At 38.9% G+C, this 15,959-nt stretch overlaps 2 protein-coding genes, 1 long non-coding RNA gene and 1 pseudogene across 3 annotated transcripts; all 4 read right to left on the bottom strand.

Moving 5' to 3' along the window:
• Positions 1 to 297, bottom strand: part of LOC130494875 (anther-specific protein BCP1-like) — a 460-nt pseudogene extending 163 nt beyond the window's left edge.
• A 1,493-nt stretch (positions 298 to 1,790) lies between these two features.
• On the bottom strand, positions 1,791 to 2,357 carry LOC130494874 (uncharacterized). Its single transcript, XM_056985695.1, has 3 exons — positions 2,350 to 2,357; positions 2,150 to 2,240; positions 1,791 to 2,081 (listed from the first exon to the last, which is right to left on the bottom strand). The coding sequence occupies exons 1-3, from the start codon at positions 2,355 to 2,357 to the stop codon at positions 1,791 to 1,793; spliced, it is 390 nt and encodes a 129-aa protein (XP_056841675.1).
• A 1,012-nt stretch (positions 2,358 to 3,369) lies between these two features.
• LOC130512666 (uncharacterized) lies at positions 3,370 to 4,570 on the bottom strand. The gene is made up of 3 exons (XR_008946234.1): positions 3,786 to 4,570; positions 3,583 to 3,712; positions 3,370 to 3,493 (listed from the first exon to the last, which is right to left on the bottom strand). It is a non-coding gene; the product is annotated as an uncharacterized LOC130512666 (long non-coding RNA).
• A 479-nt stretch (positions 4,571 to 5,049) lies between these two features.
• LOC130494723 (uncharacterized) lies at positions 5,050 to 7,494 on the bottom strand. The gene is made up of 5 exons (XM_056985694.1): positions 7,482 to 7,494; positions 5,578 to 5,842; positions 5,385 to 5,514; positions 5,208 to 5,311; positions 5,050 to 5,116 (listed from the first exon to the last, which is right to left on the bottom strand). The coding sequence occupies exons 1-5, from the start codon at positions 7,492 to 7,494 to the stop codon at positions 5,050 to 5,052; spliced, it is 579 nt and encodes a 192-aa protein (XP_056841674.1).
• Between the last annotated feature and the right edge of the window lie 8,465 nt (positions 7,495 to 15,959).

The following is a 15,959-nucleotide window of genomic DNA, read 5'->3' as shown; positions in this document are numbered from 1 at the left end:
CTAAGAGCAGCCGCCCCATTGTCAGCAGCATCGGTAGAAGGTGAAGGTCCATTGCTACCGGAGGAGTCATTCCTAGAGGACCAGCCACAGCCACGTCACCATCACCTGGAGAAGCAGCTGCATGTCGTCGGTGGTTCCAATGGTATCCTCGCTCACTGGAGCTTCGACATCAGTTTGGGAGCCGCCGGAGCTTTGGAGGTGACGCTGAAGGAGACGGAGAGGATGCAGCTGCAGCAAGGCCAAGGACAGTCAAGAACACGAGGCCAAAAACATACGATAAGCGTTTTGGCGACCCATTTTTCTCTCTCTCCCTTTAGGTAGCTCTCTTTTAATTATATTGTAGGTTTGAGGTATAGAGATTGTGATGATTGGAGAGAAGATGAGTTGTAGTGTATATATAGTAGTCTTGCGTGTCTGAAACAAAAGAAAATTAGAAAGCCTTTGTAGGACGAAAAAAGGAGTACCGTTCAACCAAATGTAGATTGTCCGGAGTGGCTAAAAATGGGTTTTCTAAAATATATATTTGAATGGTAACAAGCCAAAATTAAGAAAAGAATGGTAACATGCCAATGAAATGATTCAATACGAAGTTATGTTTGAATGGTTGATGAACCCAATAAAATGAATGTATATTGTATACCGTATATGAATTTAAATGCGTTTTATAGAGAGCCTGATAGTCCTGATTTCTAACAAAATGACTGCATACAATAACTTTCTAACGGCGGTGTTAAGAACAAGAAATCAGTTCAATCTAGGGATTTCAATTGAAATCTCTAGAGAGCTACTATTCGAGGAAGATGAATTAATCAAATCTTGTTCACGGCTTTTATAAAAGAAAATGAAGTGAATCAAATCCCTTTCAAGGTATAAAGCAAAAGCTAGTCTTATTAATTATCAAAATCTATCTTATAAAAGTCATAAGAGAGTTTTTTTTTTTTTCATAAGAGAGTTCTTATAAAAAAACATTTTAAATCGTCATTAAAATCTTTAGTCTAATAAAGAAAGGCAAAACACAAAGCCATAAATAAAAATAAAAGTTGCCGTTGAGCTCTAAAATGTTGCTGCATCAGGTCCCCCATGGTGGAAGGATTTGTCAGCGAATCAGAAGGCACGTCTGGCGGGAAGTAGCATGACAGATACTTCACATTGAACACATTCACTACAAGAAAACACGATGATACCGAGGGACATTTTCTTCGGTATTTCGTCGGAATAAGCGTATTCCGACGAAATACCGAGGAAAATATCCCTCGAAAACATGTCCTCGAATTTCATTTTCCCTCGAAATGTCCTCGAAAATTTGTGACGGAATTTCGAGGAAATATAATTCCGAGGATATTTAGAGGACTGTCCTTCGTCGAAGAGGTCCTCGGTATATATTGAGGAACAATTCCCTCGGTATATACCGAGGATTATACCGAGGGAAACACCTACGAAAGTTTTCGAGGAAACAGTTTCGTCGGAAAATTCCGAGGGACTTTTTCCTCGAAAATTTCGAGGACCAGTGTTCCTCGGAATATTTCGAGGGACAGTTTCCTCGAAAATTTTCGAGGAAAGCAGCCTTCGAAAATTTTCGAGGAAACTGTCCCTCGGAATATTCCGAGGAACACTTCCCTCGGTATATACCGAGGACAGCTGTTCCTCGGAATATATTGAAAATTATTATTTTTTCAAAAATTTTTTTTAAAAAAAAAAATATTTTAAAATTTAAATTGAAAGCATATTATTTAAAATTCAAAGTCATACAAATGAAAAGAAAACATTTAGAGTTTTTGAAAGAAATTAAACTACGGGGTTTGGAAGTCCGGGTCTGGCATGGTCGGGAAGTCGACGTTGGCGTTCGGGTTCATGCTCCTCATCATCGCCATCATTTGCTCGTTCAGCTTCCTCTGTGCCTCCCAGCCCGCCTCTTGACTCGCCACCATGGACTCCAGCGCAGATATGCGAGCATCCTTGTCCCTCATCTGACTTAGAAGGACTTCTTGATCAACAAAGGACGGTGGTGGTGCAGAAGCAGACGGAACCGAGGGAGACCGACGAGCCAAACCGAACAAACGGCCCTTCTTCTTTGGAACCGACTGAAAAAGAAAGTGTCAAATTTAAATAATAATATAAAAATGGATTGAACTTTAAAAAATGAACTTACCGCTTCAACGATTTGGTTGATCCGAACCCGAGGCAAGCCGGTCGATCCCGTCGAATCGTCATCCTCGGTTTGAAGCTGAGACACTTCCTCACTACAAGAAATATGTACATTCTTAGCTCACGATAAATGCTATCGTAGGCTTTTCATAGCGTTTTATGATCTGCTATGTCATCGGCAGCCATCATAGATACCCTCTCTACGATAGCATTTTCTTTTACGCTATGTAATGTATAGATATGATAGCAATAAACGAATGCAATTATTAACATAACTATGACACAATTTTTTTGTTACAAATTGATTACGATTAATATTTTGTGCTATGATAAGCCATTATGCAATAGCTATTATATTTTATTTATTAAATAAAAAATAATTCTAATTAGAAAATAAAAATGAAAACAAATTTTATTTATAAACTAAATTTGGTTTACACATAAATTCCAGTTTATAAAAACTAACCAGAATTAAGAAAATCTAAGTAAAACCAGAAACAAAAAAAAAAACTAAACTCTTCTTCCTCTTGCCATCTCCACGTCTCATCTTCTTCGAACGTCCAGTGTTTACCTTTCTCTGCCATCTTCGAATTCTATCGCTTCTCAACTCTTAAGAGTGTGCTGGGCGAAATCAGTTGTTGATATCATCACTCCTGCCGCAGTGGAACCCAATTCAAGACTTAGACTGAGCTTGTAACTACACTGAAGAAGCCAAAACAATACTGAGTTTATGAACTGAAAATTTGAGATAACACATGTGCAAAGAGCCAACAGATAAGAAGAACAAAGAGATCAGACTGACTCAAGCGACAAGCAAACAAAATGCTACAGCGCCAACTGGTAGAGCTTAATAACGCTTAAGTTGATAAAAAAATTAAAGACCAAAAACGAAAGCAGGTAAGAAATGTGTGTATACCTGAGAAGAAATGCTTGTCGTGAGCTTTAGAAACCAAGGTAACAAGGTATGTGACAATACAAACAAAGCAGCCAAAAAACGCAATCAAAATAGCCAACCTGGAAAAAATTACAGCAAGGTCAAAAGAAAGAAACAGAGACCATCACTATGGACAGGAACAAGTGAGAGTCAATCTTTCCTCTGATCAGGAAAGATATTCAGAGGATTGTCAAGGTACTTCCTCGCCAACTTCTTCACCCAAGTAGGCATAGTTTCTGAGAAAAGCATGCTTTGTCTCTTTTGTAGTTCTGTGGGAGATTCTCAGAATCAGACTCCACAGCCTCCTCAAACCCAACAGCAAGTATCTGGTCACCTAACAACATAAGAACCTGAAAAGTTTACAACAAAAGAACCCAACAGCAAGCATCTGCTGGATATGTCTTCTCCTCCATCCTGAAAAGCTAGTAATAATATTTTTTAAAAACAGTCCAGACAAGAGAAATGGATCAAAGATATTAACATAGACTGCTGCAACCTCTCACCTTGAGGAGTAGACTGAAAACCACAGTCGGTGAGATGATATGGCCACTATATCTTCACCGCCGTCGTCCTCTTCCTCTGTCTTCTCCGTCTCTGCTACCGAGGAAGAGAAGCTCTGCCGCGGGTTCGCCTCTGTCAAAACGCCATCAGATTCAAAACAGAGGAAGTGAGGGAGAGATGGAAATAGAGAGAGAGCAAATTTGACCTCGCAGATGGTGGAGAGTCGTCGGGTTTCTTCCTCGAGCCGTTCACAACTTTCGGCAAATTTGATGTTGTATTTGCAACAGCCAAACATTGTCCTGAGCCTTCCAAATGCAACAGCCAAACTGATGGTCACAACACCACAGTTATAAGCACTTTTAAGCTCCAAAATCAAGGAACAACACAAAGCTAAAACAAGTCACACCAGTTACCAAACTATACTGATTGATTATGTACAGAAAATGAAACCCGTAGTACAGAGAGAACCAGAACACACGGAGAACCATATATCGAAACCCAGACACATAAACACAGATGGAAAGACAGGAAAAATCAAACCAGAGATAAGAACAATCTAAATCGAGGACTAATACAGAACAATCATTTATCCCCAATTCAAAACCCTAACACTAAAACTAATTGAAACCATACTCCATGACTAATACAAAACAATAAATAGCAGAAGAAGAAGGGAGAACGACGATTCCATGAGGACTCTTGTCGGAGGAGAGAACGAGAAGGAGAGTCGGAGGAGACTGGTCGGTGTCGAGAGAGAAAGATAGGAGAAGAGGAGCGGAGAGGAGGAAGAGATATCGGTGGGACTCTTTTTTTTAATAGGGTTTCAGTTTCTAAAGAGAGTTGGACTTTTTCTTTTCAAGTCTATCGGCCAATAATTTTTTTTATTAGCTTAAGTATCTAAAAGTGATATCACGAGAGGGAAAAATTATGTATTTGGCGCTCGCTTAATTTTTATCCGAGTATTGGCGAAATTAGTTCCCGCTTAGTAATATTATAGCATTTACTCTATCATAGCTTTTATCTAATGCTATTAAAAAATATGAAAATTTAAAAATTATCAACGATAGCAGTTCAGTAAAACGTGCTATAATAATATGCTATCAATGTAGACTTTTTTTGTAGTGCCTGTTCCATCTGACTGTCGATGAGGGTGACCACATCCCTCACAACACCATCATCAATCTCGCCGGTCTTCTTGTTGGTATACGCCGTCTTTATTAGGCGGAGATGATCAACCGGCTCCCCCTCATTTTCTTCCGCCTTGAAAAAAACATAAATTAAACAAACATTAGTAATTAAAAGAAATGCACAAAAAAATATTAGAATCTTAAATAATATAATAAAAACCGACAAGCTTACCAAGCGATCCCCCAGACTGGCTAAAGATTGAGCATCCAAGTTATGGACGTACATGCCCTTCCCCTTACGGTCGCTCTTGCGGTTGGTGGAGTTGGTGGAAGAAGTCGCTCTCACTTCGTTCTTACTCCAATGCACACCCAACTCCCGCCAGACCGTCGGGTCCATCCCCTTTGGAACCTTTAAAAAAAATTGTTAAATAAATAAAAAAATATTTTAAAAAATTAAAAAATTGTTTCATAAATAAAAACGAACATTGTTTATTTCCCACTTCTTCTTCCACGAGTGCATCTGCTTCCTATAGTTGTCCATAACTTTATGGACGAAGTGGTAATAGATAAACAACGTATCATCGGCATTCCAGTTGAATTGTTGCTGAAAATAAAACACAATTAGTAGAAAATTAATATTAAAGATTAAAAAAATAAGTAAAAAATAGAATACTTACCGCAAACTGTTGAAACCACATATGCTGCTTCTCGAGAGGGAAGTCGGTGAAAGTCGGATGTCCATTGTCGAGGGACGAGTACATCATACTGTTGATCCATCCGCTGATCCCGTTCCCGGATCGGTCGAACCTAATAAAAAGAATTAATTATTTAAAATGAATCAAATTTTAATAAAAAAATAGGTTTAATTACCATGTCTGACCCCGTCCACGTGGATACTGAGTGAGATATGGAAGATGGTCACGACCCGGCTGTCGAACAAACTCCGCAACTCTCAGAAGTGCCGGATGAGCAGGAGCAGGAGCAGGAGTGGGTGCCACACCGGGAGCGGGAGGAGAATGAGAGGGAAATGGAGAGGGAGATGTCTGGTAGGAGCTGTAGGGCGATGCGGAACCCGAAATGGAGCCGCTCCCCGAACCACCACGACCACGACGCTGTCGAGAGCGGGTCTGTTCCTCTTGAGATCTTTATATAAATAAATTTTATTTAATATATACAATTATTTATTTAATTTGTTAATATATTAAAATTGTTTAATAATAACAAAAAAAAGTTTAAATATATAAAAAATAGTTTAAATATTTTAATAAATTATTAAATGATTACAAAAAAGTTTTAATATTAAAAATTGTTTAATAATTACAAAAAAGTTTTAATATATTAAAAATTGTTTAATAATTACAAAAAAAGTTTTAATATATTAAAAATAGTTTAATAATAACAAAAATAGTTTTAATATATTAAAAATAGTTTAATAAATAAAAAATAGTTTTAATATAGAAAAATAGTTTTAAAAATCAAAAAACTTTTTAAAAATAAAAAAAACGTTTTAAAAATCAAAAAAACGTTTTTAAAAATCAAAAAAACGTTTTAAAAAATCAAAAAACCGTTTTAAAAAATCAAAAAACGTTTTAAAAAATCAAAAAAACGTTTTAAAAAATCAAACACAAAATAAATCAAAAAAAAATATATACCAACAATCCAAACAACAATTCAAACATGCAAATCCTAAACTATCCATTCAATCCTAGAATTTTCTATCTAACAACCTAAATTTCGAGATCTATGAAGAGAGGAAGAGAAGAGATGAATTACTTACATGGGAAAAGAGGAGAGGAAGAGAGGAGAGGAAGGAGGCCGAGAGGAAGAGAGGAGAGGAGAGGAGATCCGTGGAGGAAGAGAGAAGAGAGGAGAGGAGAAGGAGAGGAGCCGCGAGGAAGAGAGAGGAGAGGAGAAGGAGAGGAGGCGCGAGAGAGAGGAAGAGAGGAATCGATGGAGAGAAATGGGGAAGAAAAGAATGAAAACCTAATTTATGAGGGGTCCGATGGACAGGGTCCGTCGAAATTTCCTCACAATTTTTAATGTGGTCGTCGAAATTTCCTCGAAATTCTCTTATTGGCGGCTAGGGTTGCCTGGTTAATGAAAAACAGTCCGAGGAAAAATTTCTCGAAATTTCCTCACAATATTGTGAGGAAATTTCAAGGAAAGAGGGTTTGGGGTTTTGAAAACATCGATTTTTTTCCCCTATGTCATTTCTTATACAAGTGTAATTCATAATAATGAGGTTTCTTTGTATAGATGATCATAAACAATGAAATAACACAATTACAAAAATTATTGTAAGTATTTCCTTTAACGTTTATTAAAATGTATAAGTGTTTATCTTATGTTGTGTGGTTTTCGTCTCAATCCGCAAAACATTGTTTTTGGGTTAAAACCCTAAAGTTTGACTTTATAATCTGGCTAAGACACTTAATGAAGGTTATATACGTGTTATTCAATCCGCAAAACGTTGTTTTCGGTTTAAAACCCCCTCCTGTTCCTCGAAATTCCCTCGAAATATTGTGAGGGAATTTCGAGGAACAACCAAAAATTTACGAGGTCCTCGAAATTTCCTCGAAACATTTCGAGGGAATTTCGAGGAAGCACAAAAAAATTTATGTTCCCTCGAAACTTCCTCGAAATATTTCGAGGAATTTTTGAGGAAACAAGGTGTTTTAAATCAAACCCCTAAAATTATCTTGGTCGTCGAAATTTCCTCGAAATATTTCGAGGGAATTTCGAGGAACAAGGTGTTTTCAATCAAACCCCTAAACCGTTAAGGGTCATTCCGAGGAAATTTCGAGGAAACCCTAACTTCCCTCGAAATTTTCTCGAAATACATTTAAAAAAAAAAAAAAAATCTACTCTGATTCCGAGTCATCATCAGCAGATGAATCTGAATCTGGATCTTGGTGAAACTCTCCAATAACTGGTTCATCCTGTGCGTGAACGACGGCTTCCTCTGCGAAGTCGGTGAAATCTACTACAAGGCCAACTCCTGCTACATCTTCTGCTGCACTTAAGTTACTGGATGTGATTGGTTGTAGTGGGTCTTCCAGCTCAGAACTCCCCTGAACTCGGCCTCTCGGGTTGAGTCTGGTAACAGTAACCCATGGATCATCTCTGTTCCTTATCCGGGGGTACTTGATATAACAAACCTGTAACATTTTAAATTTTTTAGTACAAGTTTAAATTATTACACATGATGACCAATCATTCTGAATAATTAACATTTACTTACCTGATCGGCCTGAGAAGCAAGAATGAAAGGATCATAATATTGCAGCTTTCGTCTCGAATTAACTGATGTAACACCAAATGCATCTGTTCTCACACCTCGATCTGGAGTGATGTCGTGCCAATCACAATAGAAAACAGTACAGCGCAATCCAAGCAAGCCCAAATACTTGATTTCCAAAATCTCATGTATGTGTCCGTAGTATACATCATCTCCCGATGCAGAACAAACGCCAGCATCATAGGTCGTACGCGAACGTTTAGTCTTTCCAGTTGTGAATGCATATCCTCGAGTACAAAATCTCGGATATGACTTCACAACATAGTTTGGTCCAACCACCATCTCGCGTATCCAATCGTCAAATGTTTCACCTCTGGCCAAACCAGCAGACACCTATTAATAGCACATATATATGAGTATAAATATGTGATAAATGATTTTTTAATTTGTTTAAGGCACTCACATAAGTAAACATCCATCCAGCAAATTCTCTTTGCTTCATTTCTTCTAGTTCTGCCTCTGTAGCGTATCTATATTCGAACCGCTTTTCTGCCATGAAAATCATGTGATGACAAAAATGTAATTAATTAAGATATAAATGTTAATTTGTAAAAATAAAATTTTGTAAGATAATAAACTTACCTCTCATATTGAAAAACATCTTCGCAGTTGGTGAGCAAATATGTTTGCAAATGACTGCGCTCCTGCTCAGTAAGTCGACGGTCCTTTGATTTTCCGCTAAGTCGTCCAACATCTGTGAAAATGTCAGGAACTGTAACATGGTATGTTGCCCGTTTGCCTCTATCATCATGCCGAGCAGGTCTTCTGTTTTTGGTCTGAACTTCTGCTGGAAAGTAGTACTCAGCAAAGTTTGAAATTTCTTCATTGATCATCTGTGCGACTATAGAACCTTCCACCCTACTTAGATTTTTCACCATTTTCTTCAAATGGAACATATACCGCTCATACAGATACATCCATCTATACTGCACAGGACCACCAAGTTCCAATTCTCTTGCCAAGTGAATAACAAGATGCTCCATAACATCAAAAAATGAGGGAGGAAATATCTTCTCAAGGTTGCACTGAATCACGGCTATGTTAGTCTTCAGATTTTCAATACCTTCAAGAGTCACTGATCTGGCGCATAAATCGCGGAAGAAAGCACTTATCCCTGCAATTGCTTCATAAACATTTCGTGGTAATAGTTCCTTGAAAGCAAACGGAAGTAAGCGCTGCATCAACACATGACAATCGTGACTTTTTAAGCCAATAAACTTTCCTTTCTTTCTGTCGATACAGTTACGCAAATTAGATGCGTAACCGTCTGGAAACTCCACATCGTTTGAAATCCAATCAAAGAACGCATCTTTTCCTTCTGCATCAAGTCGGTATATGGGAAAAGGAGCCCTACCATTCTCATCAACATGAAGTTCTGAACGAGCACATATATCGACTAAATCCAGTCTTGACTTCAAGTTATCCTTTGTTTTACCTTGAACGTTAAGGATCGTGTTCATGAGATTGTCAAAAAAATTCTTCTCAATATGCATGACATCTAAATTATGCCTTAGCAAATGATCCTCCCAGTATGGAAGATCCCAGAATATACTTTTTTGTGCCAGTTATGTAGGTTTCCAACAGCATCTACCGGAAAACGCGCATGTCCACCGATGTCTGGCGTCCTTTCTGCACCAAAATCTCTTAGTTGTGTCTTCAAACCTTTCCCAATAATTTCCGCAGGTAGACTGTCAAACACCTTCTTGTTCTTAGTAAACAAATTCCTACTCCTACGATATGGATGATCAGGTGGTAGGAATCTCCTGTGACAGTCAAACCAACACGTTTTCCTTCCGTGTTTTAGTTGGAAAGCATCAGTGTTATCTTGACAATATGGACATGATAGCCTTCCATGCGTTGTCCATCCAGATAACATACCATATGCTGGAAAATCACTTATTGTCCACATTAGTACTGCCCGCATTTGAAAGTTTTCTTTACACGAAATATCGTATGTTTCAGCACCTTGAGCCCATAGTTGTTGCAACTCATATATTAGTGGCTGAAGAAACACATCAAGTAATCTCTTAGGATGCTCTGGTCCGGGAACGAGAATGGAGAGAAACAAAAACTCTCGTCGCAAGCACAAGTTTGGGGGTAAGTTGTATGGTGTAACAATGACTGGCCATAGAGAATATTGTCTTCCACTCTTCCCATACAGGCTGAAACCATCAGTACATAATCCAAGGTAGACATTTCTTCTCTCATACGCGAAGTCGGGATACTTTGATTGGAAATGTTTCCACGCTTTTGCATCTGAAGGATGTCTAATCTCACCATCTGTTGAGTGCTCCGCATGCCATCTCATTCGTTGCGCTGTGCGTTCTGAAAGATACAACCTCTGCAACCTTTCCGTCAAAGGCAAATACCACATCCTTTTATATGGCACTGGAACTCTTCCACTCGTATCTTTATAACGAGGCTTCCCACAAAATTTGCATGTAGTCCGCTGATCATCCGCCCTCCAATAAATCATGCAGTTATCGCTGCATACATCTATTACCTGATAAGATAAACCAACCCCAGCTACGAGTTTTTGAACATCGTAGTATGAACCTGGAGCTACATTATCCTCAGGTAGAATACCTTTAACAAAATTAGCTATCGCATCCACACAGTCTACAGCCAAGTTATAATCTGTTTTAATGCCCATCAGTCTCATAGCAGATGATAAAGCTGAATGACCATCTCTGCAACCTTCGTACAATGGTTGCTTTCCAGCATCCAACATTTCATAAAATCTCCTAGCTTCTGCATTGGGTAAATCTTCCCCTCTAAAATGATCATTTATCATCTGCTCAGTACCTACACCATAATCTACATCCGCCCTAATTGGTTCTTCTAATCTAACCGCCGGCTGAGGTTCGCTAGTACTACCAAGTTCATAATCAGTTTCCCCATGATGATACCAAATTTTGTAACTTCGTGTAAACCCACTCAATAATAGATGAGTCCAAACATCCCACTCTTTAATAACTTTTCTATTTTTACAATTAGAGCAAGGACATCTTAACTTACCTGTTTCTGCTTCCGGTTGTTTGCGAGCTACCCTCATGAACTCGATTATACCTTGATTGTATTCTTCCGTAAGCAATCTCATGTCCGGATCCAAATGAGGTCGATCCATCCAAGAACGAAAATAATTTGAAGAAGACATGTTTTTTTGGAATCAAATTCGTGAGACTAGGAGAGAAGAAGAAAAGAAATGGAGTGAATGAAGAGGAAGAGGGGTGACTGTATTTATAGATGAAATCCTCCCGGCATACTGAGGAAATTTCGAGGAAATTTCGAGGGAAACAGACATTTCCTCGAAATTTCCTCGAAATTGTTTAAATCCCCCAACGGCTCTCCCAACGGCTCTCTAACGGCTACAAGATGTCGTCGAAATATTAGAAATATCCGTCAATTTTTTCCGACGACCCTGGTTTCCTCGGTATTCCCTCGAAAAATACCGAGGAAGTTGGTCTTCCTCGAAATTTCCTCAAAAAATAGTGAGGAAATTTCGAGGAAACCCCATTTCTTGGTTTCCTCGGTATTTCCTCGATATTTTGTCAGAAATTTCCGAGGAACTCATTTTCCCTCGGTATTTCCCTCAGAATCTGCGTGTTTTCTTGTAGTGATTCGACGTCATGATACCAGACAGAAGTTCAAGGCGATATGCATTGTCATTGATGTGCTCAAGTACTTTGAGAGGCCCAATCTTCTTAGCTTTCAGCTTATTATATGCATGAGCCAGCATACGATCACGTGTAAGAACAGCCCACACAAGATTTACTTCCTGAAAGACAAGGCAACAAAGATGTGAACCAGCAGCCGCTTTATACTTTGATATGGAAGCTTCGAGGTTAGCCGTAGTCTGCGTATGAATGTCCACTAGTTGTTGCATAAAAGATTCAGCACCACCATGAAGACGTTGGCGATCAGGCAAGGTAGAGAGATCCAGAGGTGCACAAGGAACAACCCCATAAATAATCTGAAAAGGACTAAAACCAGTGATGTTGTTGACTGCATGATTGTGTGTGAATTCGACCTGCGGAAGTTTGGAATCCCACGTCTTGATTGAAGTTCCGACCAAAAAACGTAATAAATTTCCCAAAAAACGATTTGTAACTTCGGTTCTTCCATCGGTCTGAGGATGGTAGGCATAACTCATATCCATACTTGTATCCAGTAGCTTCCATAATGATCTCCAGAAGTGGCCAAGGAAACGGGAATCGCGATCAGAGAAGATGGAGAGAGGTAATCAATGTAGAAGATATATTTCTCGAAAAACCAAGGTTCCCACCTAGACAGCATCCGTTGTCTGTTCACAAGGAATGAAGTGAACCATCTTTGAAAAATGATCCACCACAATGAAGATAGAATCAAATCCTTTCTGGGTCCTTGGTAATCCCATTACAAAATCCATACCAATATCGGTCCATGGTTGAGTCGGAACCGGTAATGGGAGATATAAACCTGCATTTGTAGCTTGACCTTTTGAAGTTTGACAAGTCACACATCTCTCCACGAAGATTGTGACATCTCTACGAAGTGACATCCAAAATTAGGAAGATGATATGAGTTGCAAGGTACAATCTCTGCCAATATGGACCTCGTATTGTAACTCTGTAATAATTTGAAGCCAAAGGCTGCAGTCAGGGATGCATAGGCGGGTGTCTCTGAACAAAAAGCCGTCGTGGAGCATAAAAGGATAATTCGAACCTGCCGTAACAGCTGTCCAAATAGGTCCAAACTAAAGATAGTTAGGTACATATCAGCTGATGTACTAAAACCAGGGACAGAGACATGAAGCACCGATAGCAACGAGTGTTGCCGACTCAGGGCATCGGCTACACGATTACTAATACCATAAGTGTGTTTAATCACAAAAGTAATACCATAAGTGTGTTTAATCAAAAATGTAAATTGTTGTAGATACGCTATCCATGAAGCATGGCGCGAAGAAACTTTGTCTTGAGTGATGAGATGTTTTAAAAGGACCATGATCGGTGAAGAGAACAAATTTCTTATGAAACAAGTAATGTCGCCAATGCTTGATAGCTTGGTTGATGGTGTAGAATTTGATATCATAAATACTGTAATGGAATCGGGCAGGAGAAATCTTATCGTTAAAATAAGCTATCGGCCGATTGTGTTAACAAAGGACCACACCAACTCCTGTTTTGGAGGCGTCACAGTGGAGTTCAAAGACTGAAGAGAAGTCGGGAAGAGCCAGTATTGGAGCCGAACTCAACTTCTCTTTGATGGTCTGGAAGGCGTTTGTTGCCTCTGGTGTCCACGTAAAAGATCCATTCCGGATGAAGTTGGTTAAAGGCGCCATAATAGGTACAAAACCGCGGTAGAAAGACGCTTAGCCATAGAAGCAGCATGCTTCGGATATCATTCCTTGTTCCTGACATGTATAGATCACTAGTATCACTCAAATTACCCTAAAGAGTGATTTATACTCTCTCAAATAAGAGGTCGAGTTGTAGCACTTAGGGATCGAATCTACAGAGAGCTAGGGCACACACTAGACTAGATATATTAAGATTTAACTAGGCAAATAGTTTATAAGACAGTAAATATAAGATAGCAATCAGTAAATAAATAAAGCAGAAAACAAGTTGAACAAGACAATTGTTCAGATTGGCAAAGAGTTGTTTGATGGAAGGAGAAATAGCTAGACTTAGGGATTTATCAATCAAGAGATTCAAAACTACAATTCAAGGATGCTAAAGGTTAATAGATTCAATTCTAGAACTCGATTTTAATAAGCAAGTAATTGATAGTGCTCAAATTACCCAATAGAGCTTATTCTCTCAAATAAGAGATACAGTTGTAGTAGGATCGAATCACGAGGAGCTGGGGAACCAATTAAATATAATCTACTAATCAATCCTAGGTGAAGTTGGTTTTAATCATAGAAATATAAATAGCAATTCCTAAACTGAGTAAGGTAGTTGCTCTAACTAACAATATGATGGGTTGTTTAAATGTGATAAAGAGTGATAGACTTAGGGCTTTTATTCAGGAATGGAGATTATAATATCTATAAATGCCTAACAAGTTGCTTGCATGATATACTAGAACTCAGTCGCTTAATCTCAGTGATGTCTCACTGGTTAAATAATCTAGATCTCTGGCCTCAACTGTCGTATGTTGACAAAGAAAAAGAGTCAATCGATATCCTTTAGAAATATCGAACGATACACCTTTCGCTCGGCGATCGATTCACCTGTCGGGATATCGATTGACGGTTTCTAGATATGCCTAGGCGCGAGCCGATAATGAACACTAGATCTCAAGGAGGGCGGTTATCTCTTCTCCAGAAGATACTAGTTCAAATAGATAATTCAAGATTATCAGAGATCCTAGTGATCTATATTCTAGTTAGCTACTCTAGAACAAGCTTAGGGTGCAATCTATTTGATGAATATCACAACTTAGCAATTATAGTTTGGGGCTAATCCCACAAACCTATTTAAACCCTAGATCTAACAAGTAGACTACTCAGACATAGCGAAAAATAATTTTGAAAAACATTTTGAATAAAAACCAAAATAAAAACACATATTAGTAAACTCCCCCCAGACTTAAATTACACTATCCCAGTGTAACACAACCGGAGTGATGTAAATAAAATAAATCATAATAAATAAATAAATAAATATAACAAGATAGAATGATTTAACCTGATCGACAAGGTATCGATCAATTCGTAGGGGTGTACGTCGATCGTTATTGATGGTCGTGTGGTGTCAAGCGATATTAATGGTACGTGTCGGTCGACGGAATCATCATTCTACTCGGATCATATAAAACTGCAAAAATAAATCCGAAAAAATAAAAGTAAAAATGAAAAATAAAAGAAAAAGAAAACCTAATAGTGGGTTGCCCCCCACTCAGCGCTTTGTTATTGTCATTTAGCTTGACTGTGGTAGGTGTGTGACTCATGGGGTGCAGTGGGAGTTGTTGTTTGCTGGTGGGCGAACATTTCCCTCTTCTTTGGATTCAGCAGCAGTGAAGCTTCTTATGGAATCATCTGATCTTGTCCATCTAGGTTTTATCTTTGCTAAATCTGCTTTGATGACTTGCAACCTTCTGTCCAAAGCTTCCATGTCAAACTGATGCTGGCAGAAATCAAATGTTGAATGCTCAGACAGTTTTTCATGTTGTGCAGTGTCGTGCTGGTCAGGAATCTGTTGATCTTGATCTGCCAAAGACTCGGTGTCGATCGATGCTACAACTTGTGCATCGGTCGTTTCGTTTGGCGGTCTGTCGGTCGACTCAGTGTCAACTGTGTCGATCGATTCTGAGGGCTGTCCTTGGTACTCAAGAATTCTCTGCATACTGGGTATCTCATTCTTCAAAAGACCAGTAGTTCTGCAAAGGTTGGTAACTCGTTCGTTGACAGTGTCGTCAATGTCATCACTTCTCCCTTTAAGTATATCTTCCATCGCATTCATAGCTTCATACAGCTCATGTTTGATCTGGTCAACTTCTGCTGTAGTGCATGCTCTTTTCGCTGGTGGTGGCTCGATGTCGATCGATATTGGTCGAGGCCTGTCGATCGATGTCGAGTTTCTGTCACGACGACCAAGATGATCTTGAACTATGCTCATGTCTTGTTGTAGCTCGTTCAGCTGCCGTGACAGTGTATCCAGGTATCGCATGATAGGTGAACTTAGATGATCATGCTTCTCTTCGTATGCTCTCATCCTATCTTCCAGTGATGTGAACCTTGTGTCGATTGACGGTGAAGACTGTGTGTCGATCGATGGTAAAGTAGCATTCTGTGTCTGATCTTTCTTGCAAATTGATGCTAGCTCTTCCTTTAGAAGATCGATCCTCTTCCTTAACCATTCGGCATTGTTGTTGAGAGGGCTGCAGACGTCTCTAATCCGTGTATTGATGTAAGCAATGTCCCATTCATCTCTCTTAGGTGATGAACATTCTGGTCGGTTCTTGG

Source organism: Raphanus sativus, chromosome 5 (assembly GCF_000801105.2).
Source record: "Raphanus sativus cultivar WK10039 chromosome 5, ASM80110v3, whole genome shotgun sequence".
Taxonomy (NCBI): domain Eukaryota; kingdom Viridiplantae; phylum Streptophyta; class Magnoliopsida; order Brassicales; family Brassicaceae; genus Raphanus; species Raphanus sativus.
Note: the sequence above shows the minus strand (reverse complement) of the source record. Positions and strands in the feature narration are given on the sequence as shown.